The sequence below is a fragment of the Apiospora marii genome (genome assembly GCF_038362585.1).
Source record: "Apiospora marii strain CBS 49790 chromosome Unknown utg000002l_segment0_segment0, whole genome shotgun sequence".
NCBI lineage: Eukaryota > Fungi > Ascomycota > Sordariomycetes > Amphisphaeriales > Apiosporaceae > Apiospora > Apiospora marii.
The window spans coordinates 406,162-429,419 of record NW_027117373.1 but is presented as its reverse complement, the minus strand read 5'-3'; the positions used below and the strand labels follow the sequence as shown (position 1 = coordinate 429,419).

Below are 23,258 nucleotides of genomic sequence, written 5' to 3'. Positions count from 1 at the left end.
GACAAAAAAGCAACGAAAGCCGAGTTCAGACACTGATAACACACCTCGCCCTTATCGCCTCGCGCCCATCGAATGCCTCCCATGATATCTGCTTGCTGCCGCGACAAGATATCGAAGAAGCGGAGAGTTTCCACAAAGCGACCTGCAGGCTCTCGCAACTAGACCGAGTTGAGTTGGCGTTTCATTGGGCGTCAAAGGCAGGTGGGCCTCATGCAGAGGCCGCCAATAACTGGCGGTGCCACGCAAGACAGCATACCATCCAGCGAACGGGCCATGGCCCACCGCCAGAACGAAGAGGAGGAAGAAGAAGAAAAAAATCTCTGGCGAACGGAGGAGAGGAGCAGAGTGTCGTTGTCTTACCTCATTCAAAGTGCACCGACAGTGTTCTGTTTTAAACGATTGTTGAACCCAAGTCAATTTGTTATTGGTCCGATCCGTTCCCACTTGGCCTGCCCCATTTCTGGAGGAGAGACCCCGTTTTTTGGAATCGCCGCCATCGTTTTGACCGCTCCACCGTATCGCATCGGCAAGAGACGACAGCATCGTCCGACCATGGGCAATCGAGCACGATGCCGCACCTGGGACATCACGGACGCCACCGCTGAGTCCATCATCGCCCCTAACAAGTCGGTGGGCGTTCAATGTGACCCGGAGCCCGAGGAGGACAATGGCTCCGACACAAGCGACGACGCAGCCAGCGTCACCTTCAGCGTTCTCTCCAGCGTGGCCCCGGAGCCGTCTGACGTCGACGAGCCCCGCGCTCTGACGGACCACGCCTGGGACGACACGGTCCCGTGGCCCTGCTTCACCTACATGATCCTCGAGAAGGCGACGGGGCGCCCCCTCACCCTGGACCCCGTCACCGGCGAAGTCTACCTCGCCCCCGCCGCCGCCGAGACGATGGAGACGGCGTCGCGGGGCCAGGAGGCGGCCTCGACGCCGTGGAACACGTGGTGGCTCGCGCACAGCCAGAACTACTACGGCTTCCTCAACTCGGCGTCGGGGCGGTACCTGGGCCACAACGGCTTCGACGCCATCCACGCCCGGTCCGGCAGCTTCCGCGCCTGGGAGACGTTCGTGGCGCGGCCGCACCCCCACGGCGGCTACCAGCTGCTGACGCCGTACTGGGCGGCGGCGCTGCAGGTGGTCGACATCGCCGGAGACGGGCGGCACTTGATCCGCCGGATGCACGGCGGGGTGCTGTGGGAGTTTCGGAGGATTCAGAAGTGAACGAGGGAAGGTTCACTCGTGCGCCAGATTCATTTAAGAATAGCAAGATTTTCACTCGTTTTTTACATAGCGCAATACCAGATACACGTTCTCTTTTTCCAGTTCGAAAGAATTTCAATCGGTGGTGTGTCTCGGTTGGAAGTTGGTCAGCCGGTTGCAAATTGAATTGCTCGAACGCATCACGTGACGGTCCGGGGGCTGGAGCTGGGATCTCTGCTGGGATCTCGCAACCCTGATAGCCAATTGCGCCATGCCCTTTCATTGGCTCCCTGGCACCCCTCATCACCCTTATCAGCCAAGACGCGACCAAGACATGTTTGCCAGCCAAACATGTCGGCGCGAAGTCAAGCTTGCTTGTGAAGCTTGACAGAACCTTGGCTTGATCTTTGGCATCTCTCGGCCCCCTTGGCTCAAAGCTTGACATGATGGTTTGCCCGGATATGTTTTAAGCCGCATCCAAGTATGGATGCTCGAAGTGCAATGCGTTTCTCTGAATTCCATAGAGTATTGTCGTTGCCAGTCGGTGTCTCGAAATTGATTGCGGGTGGATACGGTCAGCGACCGGGTAAGCTAACACCATTGCCTCCAATGGGATTTTGGGAGCACTCTCCGTGCTGACAGGCGCGAGTCACCAGCAGAGAAGCACGGGAAGCGGCACAACACCATTGGTTGGCATTACGAATTGTATCCCTTGAATAAGACAGACCATGAAGTGAGGTCGATTGCGCCGCAGCCCCTTGAGGCAAGGAGCATGTTTGATAAGGGAAGCCCGATGCAATGCGGGAGCCCCGAAACGAAACGAAACAAACCCAAAGTGCGCCTCTATCTCTGGTTGGACCCTTTCCTCGTTCTTGTCCTAGGTTCTGTCTGCAGGCTAGATGGATCAATCGGCCACATGGGCAAGTAAATACGTGCAAAACGACTCTCAATTAACTTCGGCCGAAAAAGCAATTCTGCAACGTGCCACTTTGTGCTACCACCCCGCCAGCAGCCCGAGACAAGCGCTCCCCTCTCCTCTTGACCAGCCTCTCTGCCTCTCTCGTCTCCTCGCGTTACACATACACGCTGCAAGTATCTAAACTCCTTCGTCAATCGGCCAGTCGCGGCGTTACGTTATCTGTTCTAGAAGAATTCCAACAAGGGCTTCGTATAAACGAGCACATGACCACCCACTCTTACGTTGTGCCTGTCATGATTTCCGTGAACCAACTGTCTCACACCTTCTGCATCTATCCAAAGGTCGCCTTGGCCAGCCCCATGGCCAGCAAACAGCAGGCTTGGGTATCTCTCCGCCCAGCCTTGGCGCTGCTGTGCCAAGCCGGGTGAGGGTGACGAGCTCCCTATCTGGGTTAAAGCCGTTTTCCCCACCCCCGTCTCCATGGATTACGCCAAGCAGGGCCAAGGCCAATAGGCACCGGATCTCTCTCCCAACCGGGGAACCGTGCGTGTGCGATAGAAAGCTCGATTGTATTCTCGGCCGGTGGCGATTGGCCACAGCACCACGGAGATTGGGCTCTATCGGGCCATAAATCATCACGCTTTCAGCAGTCTCACCCAGAGCCCCGGGTCTCTGGTAGACGACATGGTGCGTTTTTGCTGATAAAGGAAGCTGCTGGATTGGGCCATGTAGGTGGTAAGCCGAGTCCTGGATCTTGGCGCATGCAGCTGAGAGAGAATGTAACGTTAGCCATGGACTGCTGCTGCAGTACTTATACCCGGCCCGTCGCTGTTTGCTTCTCAGATCGCCTCTCTACTCCAGCCCTCATCTCGCCTCGTTCGCCCCGGAACTGCGCTGAGCCTAGCTAGTTTGAAGTCTCGACCAGAGAGCCAGCAGGGTGCTTCGTCCACAATGGGTGAGTTTCCCCATGTGTCCATATATGCATTGGTAGCCACTCGATTGAGTGTGTCAACCGGAAGACATAGATGCTCACTTTGCCAAAATAAATGTTTACTGATGAATGACATAGATACTAGCACGACCCTCACCGGGCGGAACCCGGTCGGCGACGTGCACGCGCACGATGGCGACGCCGTAGAGGCCGTCATTGGCGACGCCAAAGAGGTGCAGCAGGTGCAGCTGGCGGGCACCAAGGAGGAGCGGGAGACGTTCCACGGGCTGATCCTGCCGACGGCCGAGGAGAAGTCGACGCTGCGCCGCGTAGCCGGCAAGATGCCCGCGTCGTGCTACTACCTCTGCGCCGTCGAGTTCGCCGAGCGCGCCTCCTACTACGGCTGCAACCAGGTCTACAAGAACTTCATCCGCGCGCCCCTCCCGCCCGACGGGCCCGGCACCGGCGCCGCCGGCTCCCTCAGCTCCAAGTACGGTGCGGGTGCTCTGGGCATGGGGTCCTCCACCGCCAGCGCCATGACAGAGGCTTTCAAGTTCTTGTCGTACGCCTTGCCCATCTTCTTCGGGTGGCTCGCCGATACCAAATACGGTCGGTTCAAGATGATCTGCTGGGGCGTGGCCATCTGCGGTGTTGCCCACAGTAAGTACAAGTCACTTCCACACACGAGGGCTTACAGTATAATGGCACCCTGCTGATCCTAAACAGTCATCATGATCATCTCTGCTCTGCCTCCAGTACTGCAGTCGGGCAAGGCCATCGGCCCGTTCGCCTTTTCCCTCTACCTGCTCTCGGTCGGCGCGGCGCAGTTCAAGCCCAACATCTCGCCCACCGTCATGGACCAGTCGCCCCACAAGGTGGCCCACGTCATCACGGACAAGAAGGGCGAGAAGGTCATCGTCGACCCCGAGGAGTCCATCAACAGCGTCATGCTGTGGTTCTATCTGCTGGTCAACGTCGGCGCCGCCACCGGCATCGCCACCACGTACCTGGCCAAGGGCGTCGGCTACTGGGCCGCCTACCTGATCCCCACCATCCTCTACCTGATGCTGCCGCCGCTGCTGTGGTACCTCAACTCGCGCCTGGTCAAGCAGCCCCCGGGCGGCTCCGACCTGGGCAACGTCTTCAAGGTGCTGGGCGACATCCTGACGCACGGCGGGCTCAAGAGCATCGGCAAGAAGGGCTTCTGGGAGGCCGGCAAGCCGAGCGTGCGCCTCGCCGCCGGCAGCACCAAGAAGTACGGCTACGACGACGTCTTCGTCGACGACGTGCGGCGCACCTTCCAGGCCTGCGGCATCTTCATCTTCCAGCCCATCTTCCAGATCAACGACACGGGCCTCGGCGCCGCCGGCAACGCCCTCACGGCCGGCATGGAGAACAGCGGCATGCCCAACGACCTGCTCGACAACCTCAACTCGGTCGCCATCATCTTCACCGTCCCGCTGCTGAACCACGTCATCTACCCCCTGCTGCGCCGCTTCAACATCCACTGGGGGCCCATCTCCCGCATGACCTTCGGCTTCCTGCTCGCCACGTTCGGGTCTGTCGGGTATTCGGTGCTGCAGTACCGTGTCTACCAGACTTCGCCCTGTGGGTACAATGCCACCACTTGCGCCGACATCGTTCCTGAGGGCACGAACCCCCTGTCGTCGGTCAAGATCGAGCTCTACTCCATTCCCGTCATTCTGGGGGCCTGCTCCGAGGTCTTCATCAACGTCACCGCCTACGGCATCGCCTACAGCCGATCCCCCAAGAAGTAAGTCACCGTTCCCTGCATACTATATTTCCAACCCAATGTAAACACCTACTAACGCCTCACCCCAAAACAGCATGAAAGGCCTCGTCGCCTCCATCAACCTCTTCATGACCGCCATCCAGGCCATCATCGGCCTGGCCACCGCCCCCGCCGTCAGGGACCCTTACCTCATCTGGTGCTTCGCGGGCCCTACCATCGCCGGCTTCGTCCTGGCCATCATCTTCTACGTCACCTTCCGCCACATCGACAAGGAGGAGTTCGTCATCAACACCGACTTTGGCGACATGAAGCGCGACTCGGACGTTGATAGTGATCTTGAGCGCGCCCACCGCCAGCAGCCGATGCTGGCGGAGGAGAAGGGGGTGGGGAAGACGGGGAGCTGATGGGAACTTTGAAGCATCTGGCTCCAGTAGTGCTGAATGAGCATGACAGGGTGTTTAGATATTTGTGTGCCTTACTTCCTCATAGTACCATACAACTTGATGGTGATAATGTAGTGAATCTGTGCAGTTTTAACATGGTACCTACGTATTTCTTGCACGCCCAGTGCAGTGTACTGTGAATGCAGTCTCATTCAATCGCCCGTCCTCTATTTGTAAGACTTGTTAAGATCATCGATGTGCTATGTTCGTGTATTCCTCGTGTCAATTGCCGGCTAATTAAATATCATATCAGATGAGGTGTGTGAGGAGTTTTGGTGTTAAGGCTGACTGACAACCCTTGGCAGGCGTAATTCAGGTATTAATCCAACTGCCGAAACGAGGCAACGAGGCGTACTGGCAAGGTGGACGCGAACCCTGAGAGGCCACCAATCAACACCGCTATGGTTGAGGCCAAGAATGGAAAATCAGGTGGATTTGGTCATTGGAATACGCGGCCTGCGCAATGGCACATTTGTAAATAGAAGGTCGCCTCTATAAATAAGACTCGTCTCCCGCTTACGACATTTAACTCTTCTATTTATTTGACAGAAAAACAAAAACACCCATACTGAAACGTAAGTCGTGTGCCTCAAACTAACATTACTCTGTTCTCTCTCAAAAGCTGACAATCGAGTTCGAAGCTCTTATAAATTTAAGCCAGTTGTCACAATGCTGTCCTACTAGTCCACAACCAACTTTTGTGCAAGCTCCATTGGCGACAGGGGCTACAATATTCGACCCAACCGTCAAGTGCGGGATTGCGTTCTGGGCTTGTGCTGGAACGAGTTTACTCATTTAATCGACCTTCTTCACCCTAGCATTATATCTACAGGTTACCCGGTCTTCGACCGGGCGATCTGCTATTTCGGGATTATTCACAAGTGACGAATTTCCCGACTCACAATGGGCAATCACATTCGGATTTGATGCTTCGTCGGGCTACGACTTTGATGCCGAAGCATTCCTATTTCACCTCCCATTTATTTTCGATGGCTTAAAACCACCGCTAGATGGGTACCAGCACGGAACTGAGAGCTGGACCGAATCCCAAACGAGCACAGTTTTTGAACAGAGCGAGGCCACGGATCTGGAGCTCCAGCCTTTCGACACCTTAACTTCAGACTCGGCGTACTTGAGCCACTCATATTCTTCGTCAATTTCAATAAATGATGGCTCATCGCACGACCAACGGTGCAGCCCGCAGTCCTGGACCACCCTTTCAACTACGGAGGTATTCCCGCACGAGTACCCAGTGGATTTAGTGTCGTCGCTAGACCTGCAACCTTCAGCGACGGTCATCGACCATGAACTCCCGGTGACCTGCCCCTACTGCAAACACCTGTTTTCTTCCCACAGCCTGGGTCGTCATATCGTCTCGAAACACAACTTCGCCTGCGAAAAGGGTTGTGCCCGCCAAGCCTTTGAAACGAAACGCGATCTAGAGCGACACTACAAGACATCGATACACAGGATTAATGACATCGGTGGTGGCGTTACCAATACCAGTGCGGCCGACTACGAGTGTGCTTGTGGGAAGTCTGACTTCCGGAAGGATCTCCACAAGCGACATTTACGGACGTGCAAGAAATCAGACCGTGGCACCTTTCACTGCAGGCGTTGCAACCACCATGTCCCCAGCAAGGTGCTGCATGAAGCACATCTGGTGGCCTGTTTGAAGAAAAGGGGTAGGGGGCGCAAATCTGAGGTTTGAAAGGAGGGGTGATTCGGACCATGTTTACTTACTCTTTGAGGACTTTCAATATTTTAGCTACTCTTGAGTAATTTCAATTTATCTCCACTTTCCTTATGTTTGTCTATGTCTCTGGAGGCATCATCTAGGGCTGCTGAACGTATGTCACCGGGTCTAACGATCACATGCGAGGATACTCGACCAACGGCTTCTACTCATTTCTAATCGGCTGGTAGATACATCAGATACAATACCCGCTTAATCGGACACGCAATTTGCAGAACGTTGCACGATGTGGACAACTGACATTGGCGTTCGGTCGAGGCCGGCTGCTTCACGTGGTGCCGTGATGACGACGGAGCGGCCGGATCCGACGAGGCTGGCCGTGAGAGCTGGCGGGCGGAGTTCCGCGACTGCCTGCCGACCAAGGGGCGGTGCCTGTGGAGCAATGCAAGCTACGACGCACCCGAGCCCCATGTCCAGACCAACGAAGAGAGCGCGGCGGCGCCACGTATTAGAGGAGGCGCAAAAGGGGCGGGCTCGTGGGGCTTGGGGTTCTGTATTGGGCATTGGCGCTGTGAGATAAGGTCCGCAACTAGTCAGGTGTTTTTGAAAAGGCATGTGTTATCATTGATGGACTCGCGAACGACATCTTACAATATGGTAAGTGGTAAGGTGGTGCTGTGTAGCTTCTCAGGGGTAAGAAGTGAGGACCTTAGGTAATCAAAGCCGTACCAATAACCGTTGGCTCAGTGGATTAAAGCCATATCAAATAGTGCATTATGAGTAAGAAACACGTGCAAGTGCCCGCCTTGAAGCAGTTGGCTAGGTTGGCCAATTATAGAGTCACATGCGGCTCCGGATCGGGGCAGTAATCGATGCTTCATTATGACCTCATCGACCGCGGACTGGCATGTGGGGCGCGGGCTAGTTTGTACGCATCACCACGACCTCAGCCATCGTCACCAGTAGGAAACGGCAATTGCTTTGTTACTTAAGACCTGGAAAGTCACCTTATTTCTTCCTCCCGAATTCGTATCAAATCATCTCCTATCACGCATAACTGTCCATTCATTCAGACTATTCTTCCAACGCTCAAATTTCATCCCAACCCACCCGCAAACCCTCACACCCAATCAACATGCCTCAACCCGGACAAGGCGGCATGGCCTCATCTACCACGACCCCCGCCACCGCGGGCGTCGGCGACGACAAGCCCAAGGCCTTTGACGCGCAGGGAGCCGTTGGCAAACAATTCACCGGTACGTCTACCCCCGCATCACTGTACATGTCACCAGCTTGCTGACCCCATTTCGCGCCCTTAGAACATGGAGTAGTTGGCGGAACCGCCGCCGCCGTTGGCGGCCCACTGGCCAAAGACGGTATGATCGGCAAGCAGTTCACTACGGGAGGCGCCATCGGCGGCAACGTTCAGAATGCCATGGGAGGCACCAAAGGCCCCGGGAGCAACTAGATGTTGCCAGTCTAAGAGAGGGATGGTTACGGTCGCGTCATTGTGTGACGCCAAACTTCTGGCTATCAAATGTCTTGTCCAACATTAATCTAATACATCTGTAATCGCTTTGCACGATCCGAATGCTTTATTCACGGGCGTATCCACAGCAAACGTCTGTCAACTGATCATGAATTGTACACGTCGACGTCGTAAACAGTTCATCATATCATACCCACAACCCATCTCCTAACGATTGCGGAACATTTGCACAGTCCGCTTGTCGCGCAATGATTGGAAGTCCACCCATCGTGATATAAAGCGCAGCTCTTGTAATATCAGAAAAGCAATGCTTATGACTCAGGGGTATGACACGCCTTGGTGAACTCCTTTATCAACGACTGCGGACTGTTAGTTTGTACACCATTCTTGGGGAGGGCGAAATAGTACTCACCGAAAAATCATGGTCTTCTAACGACCCGAAGACCTTGGTATTCTGCAGCTTCAGCTTCGTCACCCTGGGGCTCTTGATGCCGAACGCCACCCGGGCCAGGAACCGCGGGTCGTCCCGCACGTCGCAAGCCTTGAGCACCGCCTTGATCCCCTCGATGTCCACCTTGACGGGCGGTTTGGGCGGCAGCTCCACGGGCTTCTTGGTGGTACAGAACGTGCAGTGGCCGCAGGCCGTCTTGTCGTCGGGCAGAGACATGCCGAAATGCTCCGCGAGGGCGGCCGCGAAGCACCTCTTCCCGGTGATGAGATCCACCACATCCTGGGCGCGCTTCAGCGCATCCTCTTCGCGGCCTTCCATGTCGGCGTATAATTCCTTGACCAGCTTGTTGTACTCGGCATTGGTGCGAGGCAATGCCTTGAGGATTCGATACCGGTGCTCGACGCCGCCCGCCTTGAGCATGATAGCCCCCGCGTCGTTCCACTGATTCAGTTTCCGCACTAGGTCGCCTCTGGACGGACCCATTGCCATGGCCGCCTTGATGTCGAATGTGTACCACTTCCTCGCCCTCTTGGCATGCTTGTAGATCGCATTTGCCTCAGCCGAGCTATCGCTGGGTGCCATCTTAGTATAGTATCCACGATCCTCAAACTGGTAAGAGGAGTACTCCGGCGTGATGGCGCGGAGAAGACCGTATCGAAGTTCGAGGGTCGCGAATAGGATGGACAGCGGACTTGTCCTGATGTCCCAGGTCTGCGAGAGCTCATTGTGGTTAAGCTTGATGACATCCTCTCCATCGCGCCCCTTCACGGTTTCGCGACCAAAAACATCGTGCAGCAGCCCATCCAGCGAGGACTTGCAGGGAAGATCACCACGAGCAAAGTTCTCCTTGATGTACCAGTCTTCGTGACTGATGTACATCATGCAGTAGCTAGGAAGCCCGTCTCGTCCGGCGCGGCCGACTTGTTGACTGTATTCCTCCACAGTACCCGATGTGTTGTAGTGAATGATATTGCGGATGTCCGCTTTATCGATGCCCATACCGAACGCGATTGTGGCAACGATAATACGGACTTTGGACGCCATGAAGCGGTCCTGAATCGAGGTCTTTTCTTCGACTTTCATTCCAGCGTGGAAAGCTGCTGCACTGTGTCCCTTCCCCTTCAGTGTAGCTGCGAGTTCCTCGGCTTGTCGCTGAACAGTAACGTAGACAAGGGTGGAGCCCTTGTGGGCATCCAAGTACTTGAGCAGCTCAGCTGTCTTGACTTTCTCCGTGGGGGTGGACATGGCCTGTAGATGCAGATTGGGTCGATAGGGCGAAGTTCGGTAGACGTTGGACTGGTCTATCTTGAACTGCTTGCAAATATCGTCGGCGACCTTCGGGGTAGCAGTTGCCGTCAAGCAGACCACCCTCTCGGCCTTGATCTCGTCGACGAACCGGGCCACTTTCAAGTAGTCGGGGCGGAAACTGTGACCCCACTCTGAGATACAGTGCGCCTCATCGACGGCCAACAGGCGGATACCGCCCGGTACATATTTGAGACTTTCCACGAAGCCCTCATTGTTCAGCTTCTCGGGTGAACAGTAAAGCATTCGAAGGCGGCCGCTTCTGATGTCGGCGCTGATCTGCTGCAGCTGCTCAAAAGTCTTTGTGGAGTCGTTGCATTCAGCAGCAATGCCCTTTCGCTTCAAGGCATCAGTCTGATCCTTCATGAGGGCAATGAGCGGCGAAACGACAATAGTAATGCCAGAAAAGTCGCGGTTCTCCCCATTCAGCTTGTCGACTTCCTCAAATGCGATGGCCGGAATCTGCAATTGAGCCGGTCAGCTGGGAACCCGGTCCTTGGTTCAGACTGGAGTGATACGGACCTGGTAACATAGCGATTTGCCCGCGCCGGTCGGAAAGACGACCAATGTGTTCTCACCCCTCAGGACACTTCCAATGGCACCTTCCTGTTCGTGCCGAAACTTGTCGTATCCAAACTTTTGTTGGAGGAGCTTTTGGCCGACGCCAATGAGGTCCAGGCGTTGGCGCTTCCCATCACTGCCATTTGCAGTATCTCCTTGAGAAGCGGGTCTCTTATTTTGGGTGACAAGCTCGTCGGCGTCGACGTTGTCAAACAGGTCATCCCCGGAATCGAAGTCGTCATCCATATTGATCAGGTCCGACTGGACTGATGCGTTTTGATAATGAGGGGTTATTGAGTGACTTAAGAAGCCTGAATTGCAGGCCGCTTTTGATATGAGGTTCGGATCTAGTTGGTGCTCGATATGCTGCTTGACGGCCTTGGGTTCGTCATCGCAAGTGGAAGCGTGTTCTGAGACGCGTCTGATTGTGGCAGTTGCCGACCCTGCATTGACAATTGGTCTACAGCGCGCATACGCAGCTGGAATGATTGCCCCACCCCCACCTCTAGCTCCCCAAGCTTCCCTTTTGAGCCTATCAATGGGCACTGAAATGCACCCGCCCCACCCGTAAATGGTGCCTGAGATTCAGGTGCTTGCAGCGACTCAGTGCATCGAAGTGATGAATTGCGGCAAGCCTTGCTGAATGCGACAGCCCTCGCTGGGCGGTTGGCATGCTCCTCAATCCTCCGAAGAAATCTTTTCGCAACACAGCGTTTCTGAACAAATTCTTCGCGAAAAGATTGCAGAATCAAGCCTGATGGCTACAGCGATGCCAGTTTGCAGGACGAAATTAGGGAAGAAAAAAATTACCAAATTAATTGACATAAAATCATGTTTAGTAGAAACCGAGTATCCCCATCAAAGAATAAACAATTCTCAGCCGCACCGCTACGCTATGCCTAAAGTGTGGTGGAAGCCCTGCTGGAAGTGTCGCAATCGCAGACTGACAGCTGGCACCGAAGCTCCCTGGCACAATCGCAGTAGCATCGTTAAAGGAAACGGCCAAACCATTGCCCAAGAAATTGACAAGACCTCTTGTAATTCCACTTGATGTAGTAGGGAATATGTGCTCCGGCTGGTTATTTCCTTCACCTTTGATCACTGCTATGGTATTCGGTGGCGGTCTATGGCAATTCACCCACTTCTTCTTTCTATACAAGAGTAGCGTCGCATGATTCATTTGTACTGGGTTGGCAGTATGGCATGAGTATTGAGGTAGGTAGGTAGGTAGGCTAGGGCAAGTAGAAATGGGGGTGTAGACAATAATCGTGTGTGTTACAACATCCATAGCTTCAATCCGCTCACATTTTGTGGTAAGCAATGATTGTACAATCAGCAATGATTGTATGTCACACAATCATTGTGCAGCCGGCAATCATTGTGGGTCGTTTTTCGGCGTCCGTCCACCTGGTCATCGACGAATTGCCTAGGTCCCGGGGCACACCTCCTTACTCCTCGGCTAAAACCATGCTTCCGTCTTCCAAAAGGGGCCAACTGCTACTCCTCTTGGACATCATCTAAATGATACCGTTCGATATGAATACCACACACATCTTGGTAGTAGTAGGTGGTAAACATGCATGCACGGTAGTTTGGTGACAGCGGGGCAGCGGGCCAGCTTTCTTTCCTCTTATGTGACCTCATCTCGCTGCCCTCTCCTCAACTTCTCGAGTACAAGCTTCTTCGCGATAGCGTCTTCCTTCCAGAGTCATATCACACTTGCCAACGATGTTGTCTTGGTTCATACTATCTGTCGTGTGCATGGCCGGGGCTGTTCCTGTTCCCGATGCTGCGCCATCTCAACATGGTGCGCCTGCCGCCCTGCTCCAACCACCAGCCGCAGACGGAGCCAACGTGACCTACGCCATGCCGGAATGCCCCTCGCGACAACAGGAGGACTCGACAATACCCGCCGCCGCGGCCGCCAACTTTGTCGTCCGGGAATTCGCGTACATGAAATACGTGGGGGCGCCCGGGCAGATCGACCCCCTGCCCGACACGACTCAGGTGGCCTTCGCGCTGGACAACTCGGCGGCGGCCGTCACGACGGCGTGCAGCTTCAACAGGGCCACGGGCGACGGCGGGTATGCCTGGTATCCTTGCGGCGACCGCACAATTGAGGCTACGTCTGCGGATGGCAACGGGCTTCAGAGCCAGTACACGGTAAAGACGAGCGCGCGGTTCGAATGGGATAGGTGGGTGCTGGCTGTGAGGCAGAGCTGGGTCTGTGGGGGCAGCGTGTAAGTCGTTCCTTTCCTGGACTTTTCTTCGTTGCATCGCACCTCCAGCGCCAATCGGGCAATTCGCCTATCAATCATGGTCAAATCATCACATTCCCTGTGACTACTCTCTCGTTCCCATTCTTTTGTCATCGGCTTGGTACATTTTTCGGTGTCATGGCTAAAGTTATATTCCTGTTGAACCACGAAAAGGTCCCCGGTATCAGCGCAAGCTGTGACCACAGTGCAGCCGGACTGCCAGACTTCAGATACGGGCTCCTACTCCATCCAGCAGTGCACAGCTCCGGACGCAACGATCGGAGCCGACTTGGATTAAAAGCACTGGGAATTGAAGATTATGATGCATTCGTTATGAAGAAGTCGAGTTCTGCTCCGCCGATTGGCCCTGGAAGGGTTGTCGGGGTTGTCGCCCTCTGTACTGTTCCCAGCTGTCAATCATTCGATGTTCAACTTGTATCTACGGTTTCAGTGTGCAGCCTCCTTCGTAACCATTTCCTGTTGCAATTACGCAAGCCTTTAGTATAATTATCCTGACAAATCCATTCCATCAACTGATGTGCTTCAGACAATTGCATACTTTTGGGATGTCACACAGTCAGCCGTTCTATTTTGGTCTGTTTGGTCTCACCTAGGTGACTCCGAGGCCTGGCCTTTCTGGTGGATGGATCAATCATCAATTGCACGAGACAACATGCGGCCGCACAACTTGAACCTAAAGGTCGTTTGAGACAGCATAATGGATGACGTGGTGATGGACAACGGTCGGTTGATCCAGATGCATGCAGGCCGGACCCTGTCATGCCAGGCACATTATGTACAAATGCACTGTCTACATACCTACAAAAGCCCACGGGATCTAGAACCCAGAAAAGATCTGCACTGGACCAGGACGTCGGAAATCGCCAAGTCTGAAACGGTTTCAGGGACGAAACCCTATTTGAACCCGGCAGCCCCCAGGCCCCTCCCTTTCTGCCTCTCTGGCTTCCCCCGCATAATCAGTGCGACGACTGACCACTCTCAACCGACATGGGCCAGATCAATAAAGGAAACATCCGACGTTTCGATGCCAAGGACTTGCCAAGCTGTGACACTCAACTCTAATCTTTGGGCCGTTACCGGATAATACCGTGATATGGGACGAACTTGGGTGGTATTGTCGTTAGCGCAGAGCTCGACAGCTGAGGAAATCCTAGCTACAGCACTTCGTAGGGTAGCACTACAGCGCAAAAAGCCATCTATGCACGCTAAAATGCGCAAGCATCCCAGGGGAAACTCCAAACAATGAGACTGCCCCTGACCCAACAGATGTGCAACAGAGAAATGATTGAATTAGTAGAGTAGCATACAATTTCCCCCTCACTCACCCCTCAGGCTCCTGGGGTTGATGATTTTCCGTCTCCCGTCAAGATGAAAGCTTTGCCTGAACATAGTCTGGTCCTGTGCTCTTTCGTTTCTTGCACTTAACCCCTCTCAGAGGCTCGCCGGAACTACAAGACCCGAACTCGCGATGGCGATGACCGAAAGAGCCAGGACGGCCATGATCAGGGTGGCACAGGCGGCCGCCCTGATCTTCATCTGGGCCTCCCTCGTCCACCTGCGAGGACCCAACCTGTACTACCACGAGCCCGAAGCCGACACCCCAGAGCAGCAGGCCGAAGACGACGCCTTCGTCCGCGCGGCGGCGGCCGTCGAGTTCCCGGCGCCCATCGACTACGCGCCCCTGCGCGAAGCCTGCACGCGCGTCCAACCGACACATTTCCGCCCGGGCCTGGTCTTCACGTGCGAGGACCAGCACGGCGGCGTCGGCATGCTGCGCCTGCAGATCCTCAAGTGCGTGCGGTACGCCATCCACGCCGGCGCCGCGGTCGTGGTCCCCTCGCTGTCGAAGCGGAACCCGCGCGACATCACCGACATCGAGACCACGGTCCAGGTCCCGCTCGATTACCTGTTCGACCGGGACGCCTTCGTCCGCCACTTGACGGAGGGGTGCCCGGGCATGCGGCTCTACGACCGCGTCGAGGACTTCCCCTACTACGCCCAGCGCGCCGTGGAGCCTCTGAGGGTGGTCGGCGACCAGTTCGAGAAGCAGAGCCGCTCTGGTGGCGCCAAGAAGGGTAGTACCGCCAGCAAAGAGAAAAGTAATGAGGAAGACCAAGAAAGCCGGCTGTTGTTCCCGCGCGAGTGGCGCAACTACTTCGACAGCTGGCTCGCACAGCAGAACATCGAGATCCGCCCAGAGGCGCCCGTACACATCCAGCTAGGCCAGACGTACCTCGAGTACCCGGTGCGGGAGGACGGCGACGCGTTCGCGGGCGAGTTCGGCAAGATCCTGTCGTTCCGGAACGAGACGCGCGTCATGGCGGCCCGGGTCCTCGCGGCGCTGCGGCGGCGGATCGACGCGGTGGACACAAACACTGGGACGGCAAGTATTGATCCCAGTGTGCCCATTAGCCCACACGCCTACTACGGCGCCCATCTGCGCTTGGAGAAGGACGCCGTCTCCGCGTGGGACCCGGACCTGTACCGCTTCTCGCGCATGGAGGACCAGTTCGAGGAGCAGTTCCAGAACCTGAGGCGCACCGGCCTCGACGTTGTCTACGTCGCCAGCGGGAACCGTACCGTCGTCGACTTGTTTGCCGAGTACCTGCAGCGGCGCATCACCGAAGAGGAGGGAAAAGACGACCTGCTGTTACACGCTCGAAATGTCAGTAGCAGCAGCAGTCGAAGCCACATCCGCAACGTCACGGTGGTGACCAAGCAAGACCTGCTAAGGGGAGACTCCCTGAAGGAACTCGAGCAGATGACGTTCGACCAGCAAGGGCTGGTGGACTTCCTCATGATGTTCAAGGCCAGCGCCTTTATGGGCGTCGCCTTTTCCAGCTTTCCCTGGACAGTGGCGCTGCGACGCCACGAGCTGAGCAAGTACCGCGGGATCCGCAACTTGGGGTCCGACATTCTGCGGGACGAGTACAGCGAGCTGATGGGCATGCGTGCTGACTACCCGGGCGTGGATCCGTTTGATAGGGGGCTGTGGCCGTAGCGCGTCAAGGCTGAAGGCAAGATAATGAATGATACATTACGAATTTAATTAAGTCATATCCTACAACCCATCCCTTCGTGATGGTGAAAAAGCGGATCAGATATTCCATGTGTTGGACACGTGTTGGAATTGCGATCGTAAAATATTGCACGACTAGGAATGGGTTGTTTGTCAGTCCTTGGGGCACTTCGACCAATCACCTAGAGGCCGCCCATTGGCCATGTTCAATAGACGACACAGAGTCCACCCCAGGTAACACACCAAGCCACTCGTCTCCAGGAAAACCGCGGACTTTGCTGTTTCAGCATGGGGGAAGATGATATGACCCTTCCAGCTCCTTGGGAAGGGGGAATCGTGTGTCAACGTACTGCATGGGTCTGAGTGATTTCCAGATCCGCCAAGTCAAGGTCTTCCTTCTACGACGCCTGAGTCATATGACTGACTGGGCGGTCAGACAATGGCACGTCTAATCTGTAACTGGAGAGGACCTATCAGGAAGCCGGAAACTTACACGTGCTGCTGGGGCCAACAACACGGCCTCATACGTTCGCAAGTGCTTTTTCTACAGGCTACGAGGGTGAGAGGGCAAGGTCAAATCCTGCCTTTGACCGCCCCGTAGCTTTGTCCCGGTCACAAACGTTGAACACATGTTTTCTTATGTTGCGACAGGCCCGGTACCCACGGTGCGCAAGCAACTACGATAAAAGGGCGAATAACAACATGGGGTTGGTCAAGAGGGGGTGTCATAAGGACTGCCACCTTTGGGAAACAGCTATGTTTGCTGGCGGCGGACGGCTCGATATCCGAGGGGCTCTCGACTCATCACATACTTGCAGCATTCGGATGAAATGATTCAAGCCCCCTCTCATCGTGCAAGCCATGCTCAAGGAAGATGAAGTATCTCCCACCCACGAAGGCGTCGCCTCCGAAATGGAACCACGGTCTCTTCGCCGTCGCCGGGGACGAAGCCATGATTGTGTATTTCTTGGATCGCCCGGTCGCGGACTGAACATCAAGGTAATGGCCGGTGTCGCTCTGAGTTGCGGCGATGTGCTCGTATGCGTTCCCGATGGTAGGCAGTATCACACAACGAGACTTCCCGACGCAGATACGGCATCCGCGCAAGTTAGGCTGCCGATCTTGAGCTATTCAGGAGTTCATCGCGACGATGGGCTGGCTGAAGGGGCCAGGCGCCTGCGACATCCGACGCCGTGGTAGTCGAGTGGCTGGTTGGCGCGGCAACTCGGGTCGTTAACCGGCTGCAGCGACGAAAGCGATAGGTCATCAACCTGAAGCTCACGATCACATTGTGCTGCACGAGCTATCTTCAGCCATGCTGCGTCGGATGGCAGCCAGTGTTCCTTCGTTCACGAGTGAGAGTACGGGCACTAAGATGTCATCCTGTCCGAGCCATGCGTCCGGGAGAGAAGCGGTGATGGTAGCAGGAGCTCTGACTTCTGTCTACTCTAATGCGGCAAGCAGAAGAAACAGAGGCAGTAGGAGGACATGAGACGGCGGACGCGCTCGCAGTCGAGGTTCGATGGGAGAGCCAATGCCCCTCGTCGCCTTTCTCGTTCGCGCGCTTCGAAGAGCCCCGCCCCCTCCTCTTCTTCCTCGTCATGACCGGCGCCATCGTCATCGTTTTCTCTCCGTCTCGTGCATGCAGCGCACGACGGTCAGACTTCTCAGACACGCAGCAATGGGAAGCGTCCCGTAGCGCCACCGCGGTCCAGGAGGCAGCTACTTACGAGACTAGCCCCATCAACAACAACGACCAGTCGTGCTGGTGGATTCGAGGGAGGAAGCGGAGGAGAAGCGCAAGGTTCTGGCGATAATCCTGTTTCCCCTCGCTCAGCTGGTGGCGATATGGTTGGGTCAGGACGGATACTTGCTCAGCATCGCCCCAGCGGCATCGACGACCGGTCGTGCTGGCGGATGCCATGTCTTTGGCGCTGTTTCGGGTCCCAAGTTGACTAAGTGCCAGGGGGGGCCGTTCGGCGCATGTTTTCCTTGGCTCGCCCAGGCAGACCTGCATGCCTGCATAGATACTTACTGCATAGATACCATGCAGATGCTGACGGGCCATTCATCTCCGAATGCCCCTTGCCGTCATTACTTGGCTGCGGCCTCCCACTGGCCAACCGCCCACCGCGGTGGCGTTGCCCCCCGATACGAGATGGCCGGCATCGGCGTTTTCATTGGCCACGAGTCCACATTGATTACACTTTCCTCAGGCCATGATATCTGTCATGAGGTTAGAAGAAACATACGGCAATCAATCGAAACAAAAGCTGGCTTACACCACACATGTAAGATTACGTAGTTGGCACGTATCCACCGTCCGCCTCCCCGAAGACAGAGGGCGTTTCGAGGGATGGGATTTCAGCTGAAGCGAGGGAAAGAAGCAATACAGACTTGGCAGGATTGAGACCAGCGTGTATGCATGGAATCAAGGGGTGCGCGCTGGGCAGGTGGACACTACGAGCCGTGCCGCTCAATAGCTGGCCCGGGTGCCCACAGTACGCTGCCGTTTGACTGGCCGACTCGAATTGACCCGCCAAAGCCCAGGGAACGGCTACTCCAGCTTTGGTTCCCCCAGACCCGTCTAGTCGGGTGGCTTTTCTGGGGTATGCGCTCTATAGAGAGGGAGACCATGCCTAATGGGGCCTGGGTCAAGCAAGACACGTTAAGCAGCAGTGTACAGTAGTCGCCCAGATGTGCCGTGTGGCCTAGAGTGGTCTTTGGTCCCGTTGCGCCAGGGCTGGGCTATTTACGTAACGCGGCCAGGTGGGTTTCCGTGTCGAGTAACGAAGGGAAAAGAACAATGCACAGCACAGAAACGCTGTCGTGGTCGTTGGCAACGCTTTCTATGCCACCCACGTCAAGCAGGTCACAAGTGTTTTTTCCCTGCCGCCCGCCGTTCTTCAAGGCGCTAATGGCCCCCTGAACCACAGCATGTTGGTGTTGGTGCGTTACGCAAAGATCGTAATACGGCAGGCGGCCGACCTCCCTTGTCCAATCGAGAAGGCTCGCTGCAGAAGATCGAGAGTTTCTCTCCTGCACACTGCATGTGGCCGTTGTAATGAGATGATGCAGCCAGCACTGGCCAATCCTGAACGAACAATAAACCAATACAATCCAGCCATCGGCTTTGCCTGTGGCGCGCGAGGCATGCCTCTCACAATTTCACCGCTCCCTACATCGCTAGTCACATGATTATCCAATGTGTGGCAGCTTCTGTCTGTCCAATAATAGCTAAGACACGCCTCCTCCTCCTCCGATGCGGGCGTCCGTGCGGTGTTCCGAACGTGGAGCCAACAATCCGGGCGAACTCTGTTGCTATACTCTTGGAGCAGGCGTAAGCGGTTGGTAAGCGGATGCGGAGGAGGGCCATGGCTGGCTGGCGAAAGACAGCAAAGACGTGTCGGATTGGGCATCCCGATAAGCTGGGGTGCTGAGATTATGGAGCCGCTGAGGGCAGTATCATACGATGGCCGGCATCCCTGGCCAAGTCCTTCTCAGCCGCACAGCTTTGCTTCTCCCACCACATAAACGTTTTAGTGGAGCCAATGTCTCAGTTGGGACGCGTCCATAGGTGCATCTAGCCCACACCCGATCTGAACCGCACGTTGGTCAGCTGAGACTGGGCTGCTAGGGCTTATGGGGCTCCTGCAGGTGCTCTCTGGCTGGGTGGTACAGTATAGCCACGGCGCCGCCTGCGCTTGGTTAGGTCGGATGTTGCACTGTATCGCAACATCGATATACAGCGGCACGCCAAGGCAATGAATTTATACTATCACGCCATGGTCGCAGCGCCAGCTACTCGTATTCAAATATTTGCACTGCGTTGTGAGACTGAGGAGATCACTCAGCGCCAGGAGGCAACGTCTTTTGGGCGGTTGGCGGGGAATACCGGCGGTGTTGAATGTGTACCTCTGGTTCGCTCGTGAAAAGAAACCATCACAACATCAATTGCTTGGAGCACAACACCTTACATTGCCTGCACAGGCCAGCTGTATAGGAGCCAAGGTGTGAGATGTTGACCTATTCGTGCATCATGCAGTAAGACCTGCCATCAGCCCTCAAAAAAACAAGAATTCCAAGAAAGTGTGCCGCGTCCAATGGAGTCGCGCGGGTGCTTCGGGACAGAGACAATATGCGACCTTGGCACGTCAGCCGTGTGTGTCCTGCAGCCAGCTTACACGCACGGAAACTCAGACAGCATCAGATCCAAGGCACCGGGTATCCCCTCCCAGATCGATCACAGTTTTGTAGGATCATCGACACTCTAGGAAAAGATCATCGTGATCGACAACGTCATTGCCTGCGAATAGGTTAACCGGCGAACGGAAAGAGCTGCTGCCTCTGGCTTCGAGGAAGCATTCACGACGAAGTGCACTTCACCACGGTCAACAGGGCCTCTCACGATGGCGATTTCGTGTATATAAGGACGACGTTCTGCCCGTTCAACAACGGCTTCTTTTCCCTCCTCATCCAACAAACAATCATCCAGCTTCACCAACAAACTTCCATTACCACTTAAACACTTATTACTCTTTGCTCCTCGCAAACCCCAATCCACTCCATTCAAAATGCAGTTCACCATCATCTCCACCCTCTTCCTGGCCACCGCTGCCATTGCCAGCCCCGTCGCTGCTCCCCCGCCCATGGAGCCCGCTGACCTCGTCGTCCGCACTGGCGGCGGCGGCGGCGGCGGCGACTCCAAGACCTGCTCCGGCGACACCAAGCAGGTCTGCTGCAACGGCCTCCTGAACTGTGTCGTTCAGGTCCTCGGCTCCCAGTGCAGCGGCGGTGTCTACTGCTGCGAGACCGGCGCCAGCACTGCAAGTCACTATCTAACCCTCACCCCCTTTTCAGCCATGGTAGCTAACACAATTTCTTCCCAACTCAGGGTGGTCTCATCAACATCAACGCCCTCAACTGCGTCAAGCTCCTGTAAGCGTCTCGTGACTCCGCAGCAGTTACTCGGCTCTCGCAACGACAACTTTGAGACCCCTGGCCTAGCCGAACAAACGATGAGTGCGAGCAGACCTTCAAGTGGTTAGTGGTAATACTGGGGTTTGCTTGCTGGACCACAAACGATGATGGGTGGACCCGGGAAGTGCAGGAGATCAAAGGGCACTGAAGGGGGGTTTTTCTTCTTGTACAATCGTCTCTCGTGCTTGCACCTGTTCGATTAATCGTGGCCACGATGCACATTCCTTTTGAGAGTTTTGGTAGTTTATAGCCTCCCCTGGAAACAATACGAGAAAACATGCGCAGAAACTATTATTCTTCCATACAAGTGACATCAATGTTCTCCCTCTATACAGCAATTTGTTTAGCACGCCTTCTCGGTCGATATTCAATTCTTGGACGGTATTTTCTGCGCGGCTTTAGAAATTGTCCTATCTCAGAAAGCCAGTCGTAAAGAATGTTTTATGTTTGATAATCTTCGTAACAGGATGGGAATCGTAATACTTACTCACTCGACATGTGCGAGCGCCTTTTAATACATTACGACACCTTGTAAGACAAGTTATTCATTTAAGCTATTGTCTTGTTTGGCATGACTCAAATGTATATGAATATGTATATATATGTTCGTATATGGAAGTGACTTACAGCTGGTTTAGATGTTCCGGATGTTCCAAGGTTGCCCATGGTTTTCTTCTTTTCGTCGTACTAGGGATGGGACGAAATGGGACGAGACGAGCAACGAGACTGGACACCTACAGTATTGAAGGCGATACTTTGAAAATAATGCTTCAACCTATGTGGGAAAAGAAACAAGTCATATTTTGTAGAAACAAAAAACAAGGACACCATACATTAAGAAACACTTCGAGGAGTCTCCCGATCTAAAGAAGGCTTCACGCGTCTTGATGGCAACTTACCTAATTCCAAACGTCCAACTCTTCACACTCATCAGCCCAACTTCCCACCGGCTTCTGGCCATCAAATAATGTGGGAACTGCAGGCTGCTCCAGCATCTGGGGAGCGTCCGGTACATGGTCTTCTGAGGCACACTCTGACTCACACTCCGACTCAGGGATAACCATGTCGGGCTTTGCCTCATGCTTGCCCTCGACCTCGAGTACTTCGAAATCGACATGCTCATCCTGAGCGCAGCTGGTCTCGTCTTCGACCTCCTCCGGCGGCGAGTTTTGCTGTTCTTCCTCCTGTTTGCCCGCCTGACTCTGCAGATTGCGCCGTTGCTCTCGGGCCGCCTCCTGCCGCTCCCGCCGCTTCCGAATCGCATAACTCTTGGGCTGCTGCATCCTGAACGCCTCGTCGTAGACGGCGCTCAGCCTGCCGCCGTCGCCGCCGCCGTCGCAGGCGCGCACATACCGCTTCAAGTGCTTAGCCCACTTCTCGTCGTACGCCGTCACCAGCCGCCCGAACGTGTCCACGAGCCGGTCGGCATCCGGGTGGCCCAGGCGCCGGCAGATGTCCAGCACCTCGGCCGCCAGCCGGTAGAGGATCTCGCCGTCGTGCTGCAGGGGCCCGCCGGCGCGCCGGTACTGGTACAGGACGAGGTGGCGCAGGGCCTTCTCGACCCGGTCGACGACGTGCGCGCGCCGCTTCTTCCCGAGCAGCGGCTTGGTCTTGGCCCGGCTGGTGGCGAGCAGCTGCTCGCACGCCTTCTGTTCCGGCACGAGGCGCGACTCCTTCGCGGCGCGGCGCGCCTCGCTCTTGAGGCCGGCGCGGCTCGCGCCCGGGTGCGCGGAAATGTACTGGGTTTGCGCGCGGCACTGGAGGCACTGGGGTCCGGCCAGGTAGAGGAGCTGGCGGACGTCGCCGACCTCTGTGCAGAAGCCGCGCAGGAGGCAGTAGGGCTGGGGACCCCCTCGCAGGAACTCGGTGTGGCCGCAGTTGAAGCGGAATTCCTTGATCAGCTGGCAGCGGCAGCGGCTCCACTTTGATGATGATGAAGACGGAGCATTTTCCTGGCGGTTGGGGGTGGAGGAGGACTCGCCCTTGGGTGCGTTGTTGTGGTTCTTGGCCGGGTTGCCCGAAGGCTTGCTGTTGACCTGACAGATCTGGACAGGCGCCATATTGTTAGAGTAGATGGGAGGACACAAAAGACTCACGGTGATGAGATGCTCGAGTAGCAGTTCCCTCGGTGGCTACACGAAAATTTTGATGTTTCTGATTGACTAGTGATAAGCGATGCAGTGATTTCGATTGGTTTGCAGTGTTGTGATGGTTTCTAGTGAA

At 55.5% G+C, this 23,258-nt stretch overlaps 10 protein-coding genes across 10 annotated transcripts; 7 read left to right on the top strand and 3 right to left on the bottom strand.

Annotated features, from left to right (window-relative positions):
- Nucleotides 1-552: 552 nt before the first annotated feature.
- On the top strand, nucleotides 553-1,230 carry PG985_001836 (uncharacterized protein; the record flags this gene model as incomplete). Its single annotated transcript, XM_066821605.1, has 1 exon — nucleotides 553-1,230. The coding sequence occupies one exon, from the start codon at nucleotides 553-555 to the stop codon at nucleotides 1,228-1,230; it is 678 nt and encodes a 225-aa protein (XP_066689037.1).
- A 1,708-nt stretch (nucleotides 1,231-2,938) lies between these two features.
- On the top strand, nucleotides 2,939-5,216 carry PG985_001835 (H+/oligopeptide symporter; the record flags this gene model as incomplete). Its single annotated transcript, XM_066821604.1, has 3 exons — nucleotides 2,939-3,719; nucleotides 3,786-4,833; nucleotides 4,907-5,216. Coding segments are annotated over 3 exons (2,139 nt in total), but the record flags the coding sequence as incomplete, so codon positions are not given.
- A 1,987-nt stretch (nucleotides 5,217-7,203) lies between these two features.
- On the bottom strand, nucleotides 7,204-7,515 carry PG985_001834 (uncharacterized protein; the record flags this gene model as incomplete). The annotated part of the gene is made up of 1 exon (XM_066821603.1): nucleotides 7,204-7,515. One exon carries the CDS (start codon nucleotides 7,513-7,515, stop codon nucleotides 7,204-7,206), a length of 312 nt encoding a protein of 103 aa, XP_066689035.1.
- A 571-nt stretch (nucleotides 7,516-8,086) lies between these two features.
- On the top strand, nucleotides 8,087-8,419 carry PG985_001833 (uncharacterized protein; the record flags this gene model as incomplete). Its single annotated transcript, XM_066821602.1, has 2 exons — nucleotides 8,087-8,207; nucleotides 8,271-8,419. 2 exons carry the CDS (start codon nucleotides 8,087-8,089, stop codon nucleotides 8,417-8,419), a joined length of 270 nt encoding a protein of 89 aa, XP_066689034.1.
- A 332-nt stretch (nucleotides 8,420-8,751) lies between these two features.
- PG985_001832 (ATP-dependent DNA helicase Q-like 3) lies at nucleotides 8,752-11,003 on the bottom strand (the record flags this gene model as incomplete). Its single annotated transcript, XM_066821601.1, has 3 exons — nucleotides 8,752-8,799; nucleotides 8,853-10,658; nucleotides 10,719-11,003. 3 exons carry the CDS (start codon nucleotides 11,001-11,003, stop codon nucleotides 8,752-8,754), a joined length of 2,139 nt encoding a protein of 712 aa, XP_066689033.1.
- A 1,482-nt stretch (nucleotides 11,004-12,485) lies between these two features.
- PG985_001831 (uncharacterized protein) lies at nucleotides 12,486-13,313 on the top strand (the record flags this gene model as incomplete). Its single annotated transcript, XM_066821600.1, has 2 exons — nucleotides 12,486-12,952; nucleotides 13,190-13,313. The coding sequence occupies 2 exons, from the start codon at nucleotides 12,486-12,488 to the stop codon at nucleotides 13,311-13,313; spliced, it is 591 nt and encodes a 196-aa protein (XP_066689032.1).
- A 1,191-nt stretch (nucleotides 13,314-14,504) lies between these two features.
- Nucleotides 14,505-16,037, top strand: PG985_001830 (uncharacterized protein; the record flags this gene model as incomplete). The annotated part of the gene is made up of 1 exon (XM_066821599.1): nucleotides 14,505-16,037. The coding sequence occupies one exon, from the start codon at nucleotides 14,505-14,507 to the stop codon at nucleotides 16,035-16,037; it is 1,533 nt and encodes a 510-aa protein (XP_066689031.1).
- Nucleotides 16,038-16,916: 879 nt separating this feature from the next.
- Nucleotides 16,917-17,872, top strand: PG985_001829 (uncharacterized protein; the record flags this gene model as incomplete). Its single annotated transcript, XM_066821598.1, has 2 exons — nucleotides 16,917-17,109; nucleotides 17,520-17,872. The coding sequence occupies 2 exons, from the start codon at nucleotides 16,917-16,919 to the stop codon at nucleotides 17,870-17,872; spliced, it is 546 nt and encodes a 181-aa protein (XP_066689030.1).
- Nucleotides 17,873-20,629: 2,757 nt separating this feature from the next.
- Nucleotides 20,630-20,997, top strand: PG985_001828 (uncharacterized protein; the record flags this gene model as incomplete). The annotated part of the gene is made up of 2 exons (XM_066821597.1): nucleotides 20,630-20,881; nucleotides 20,950-20,997. The coding sequence occupies 2 exons, from the start codon at nucleotides 20,630-20,632 to the stop codon at nucleotides 20,995-20,997; spliced, it is 300 nt and encodes a 99-aa protein (XP_066689029.1).
- Nucleotides 20,998-21,934: 937 nt separating this feature from the next.
- On the bottom strand, nucleotides 21,935-23,095 carry PG985_001827 (uncharacterized protein; the record flags this gene model as incomplete). The annotated part of the gene is made up of 1 exon (XM_066821596.1): nucleotides 21,935-23,095. The coding sequence occupies one exon, from the start codon at nucleotides 23,093-23,095 to the stop codon at nucleotides 21,935-21,937; it is 1,161 nt and encodes a 386-aa protein (XP_066689028.1).
- Between the last annotated feature and the right edge of the window lie 163 nt (nucleotides 23,096-23,258).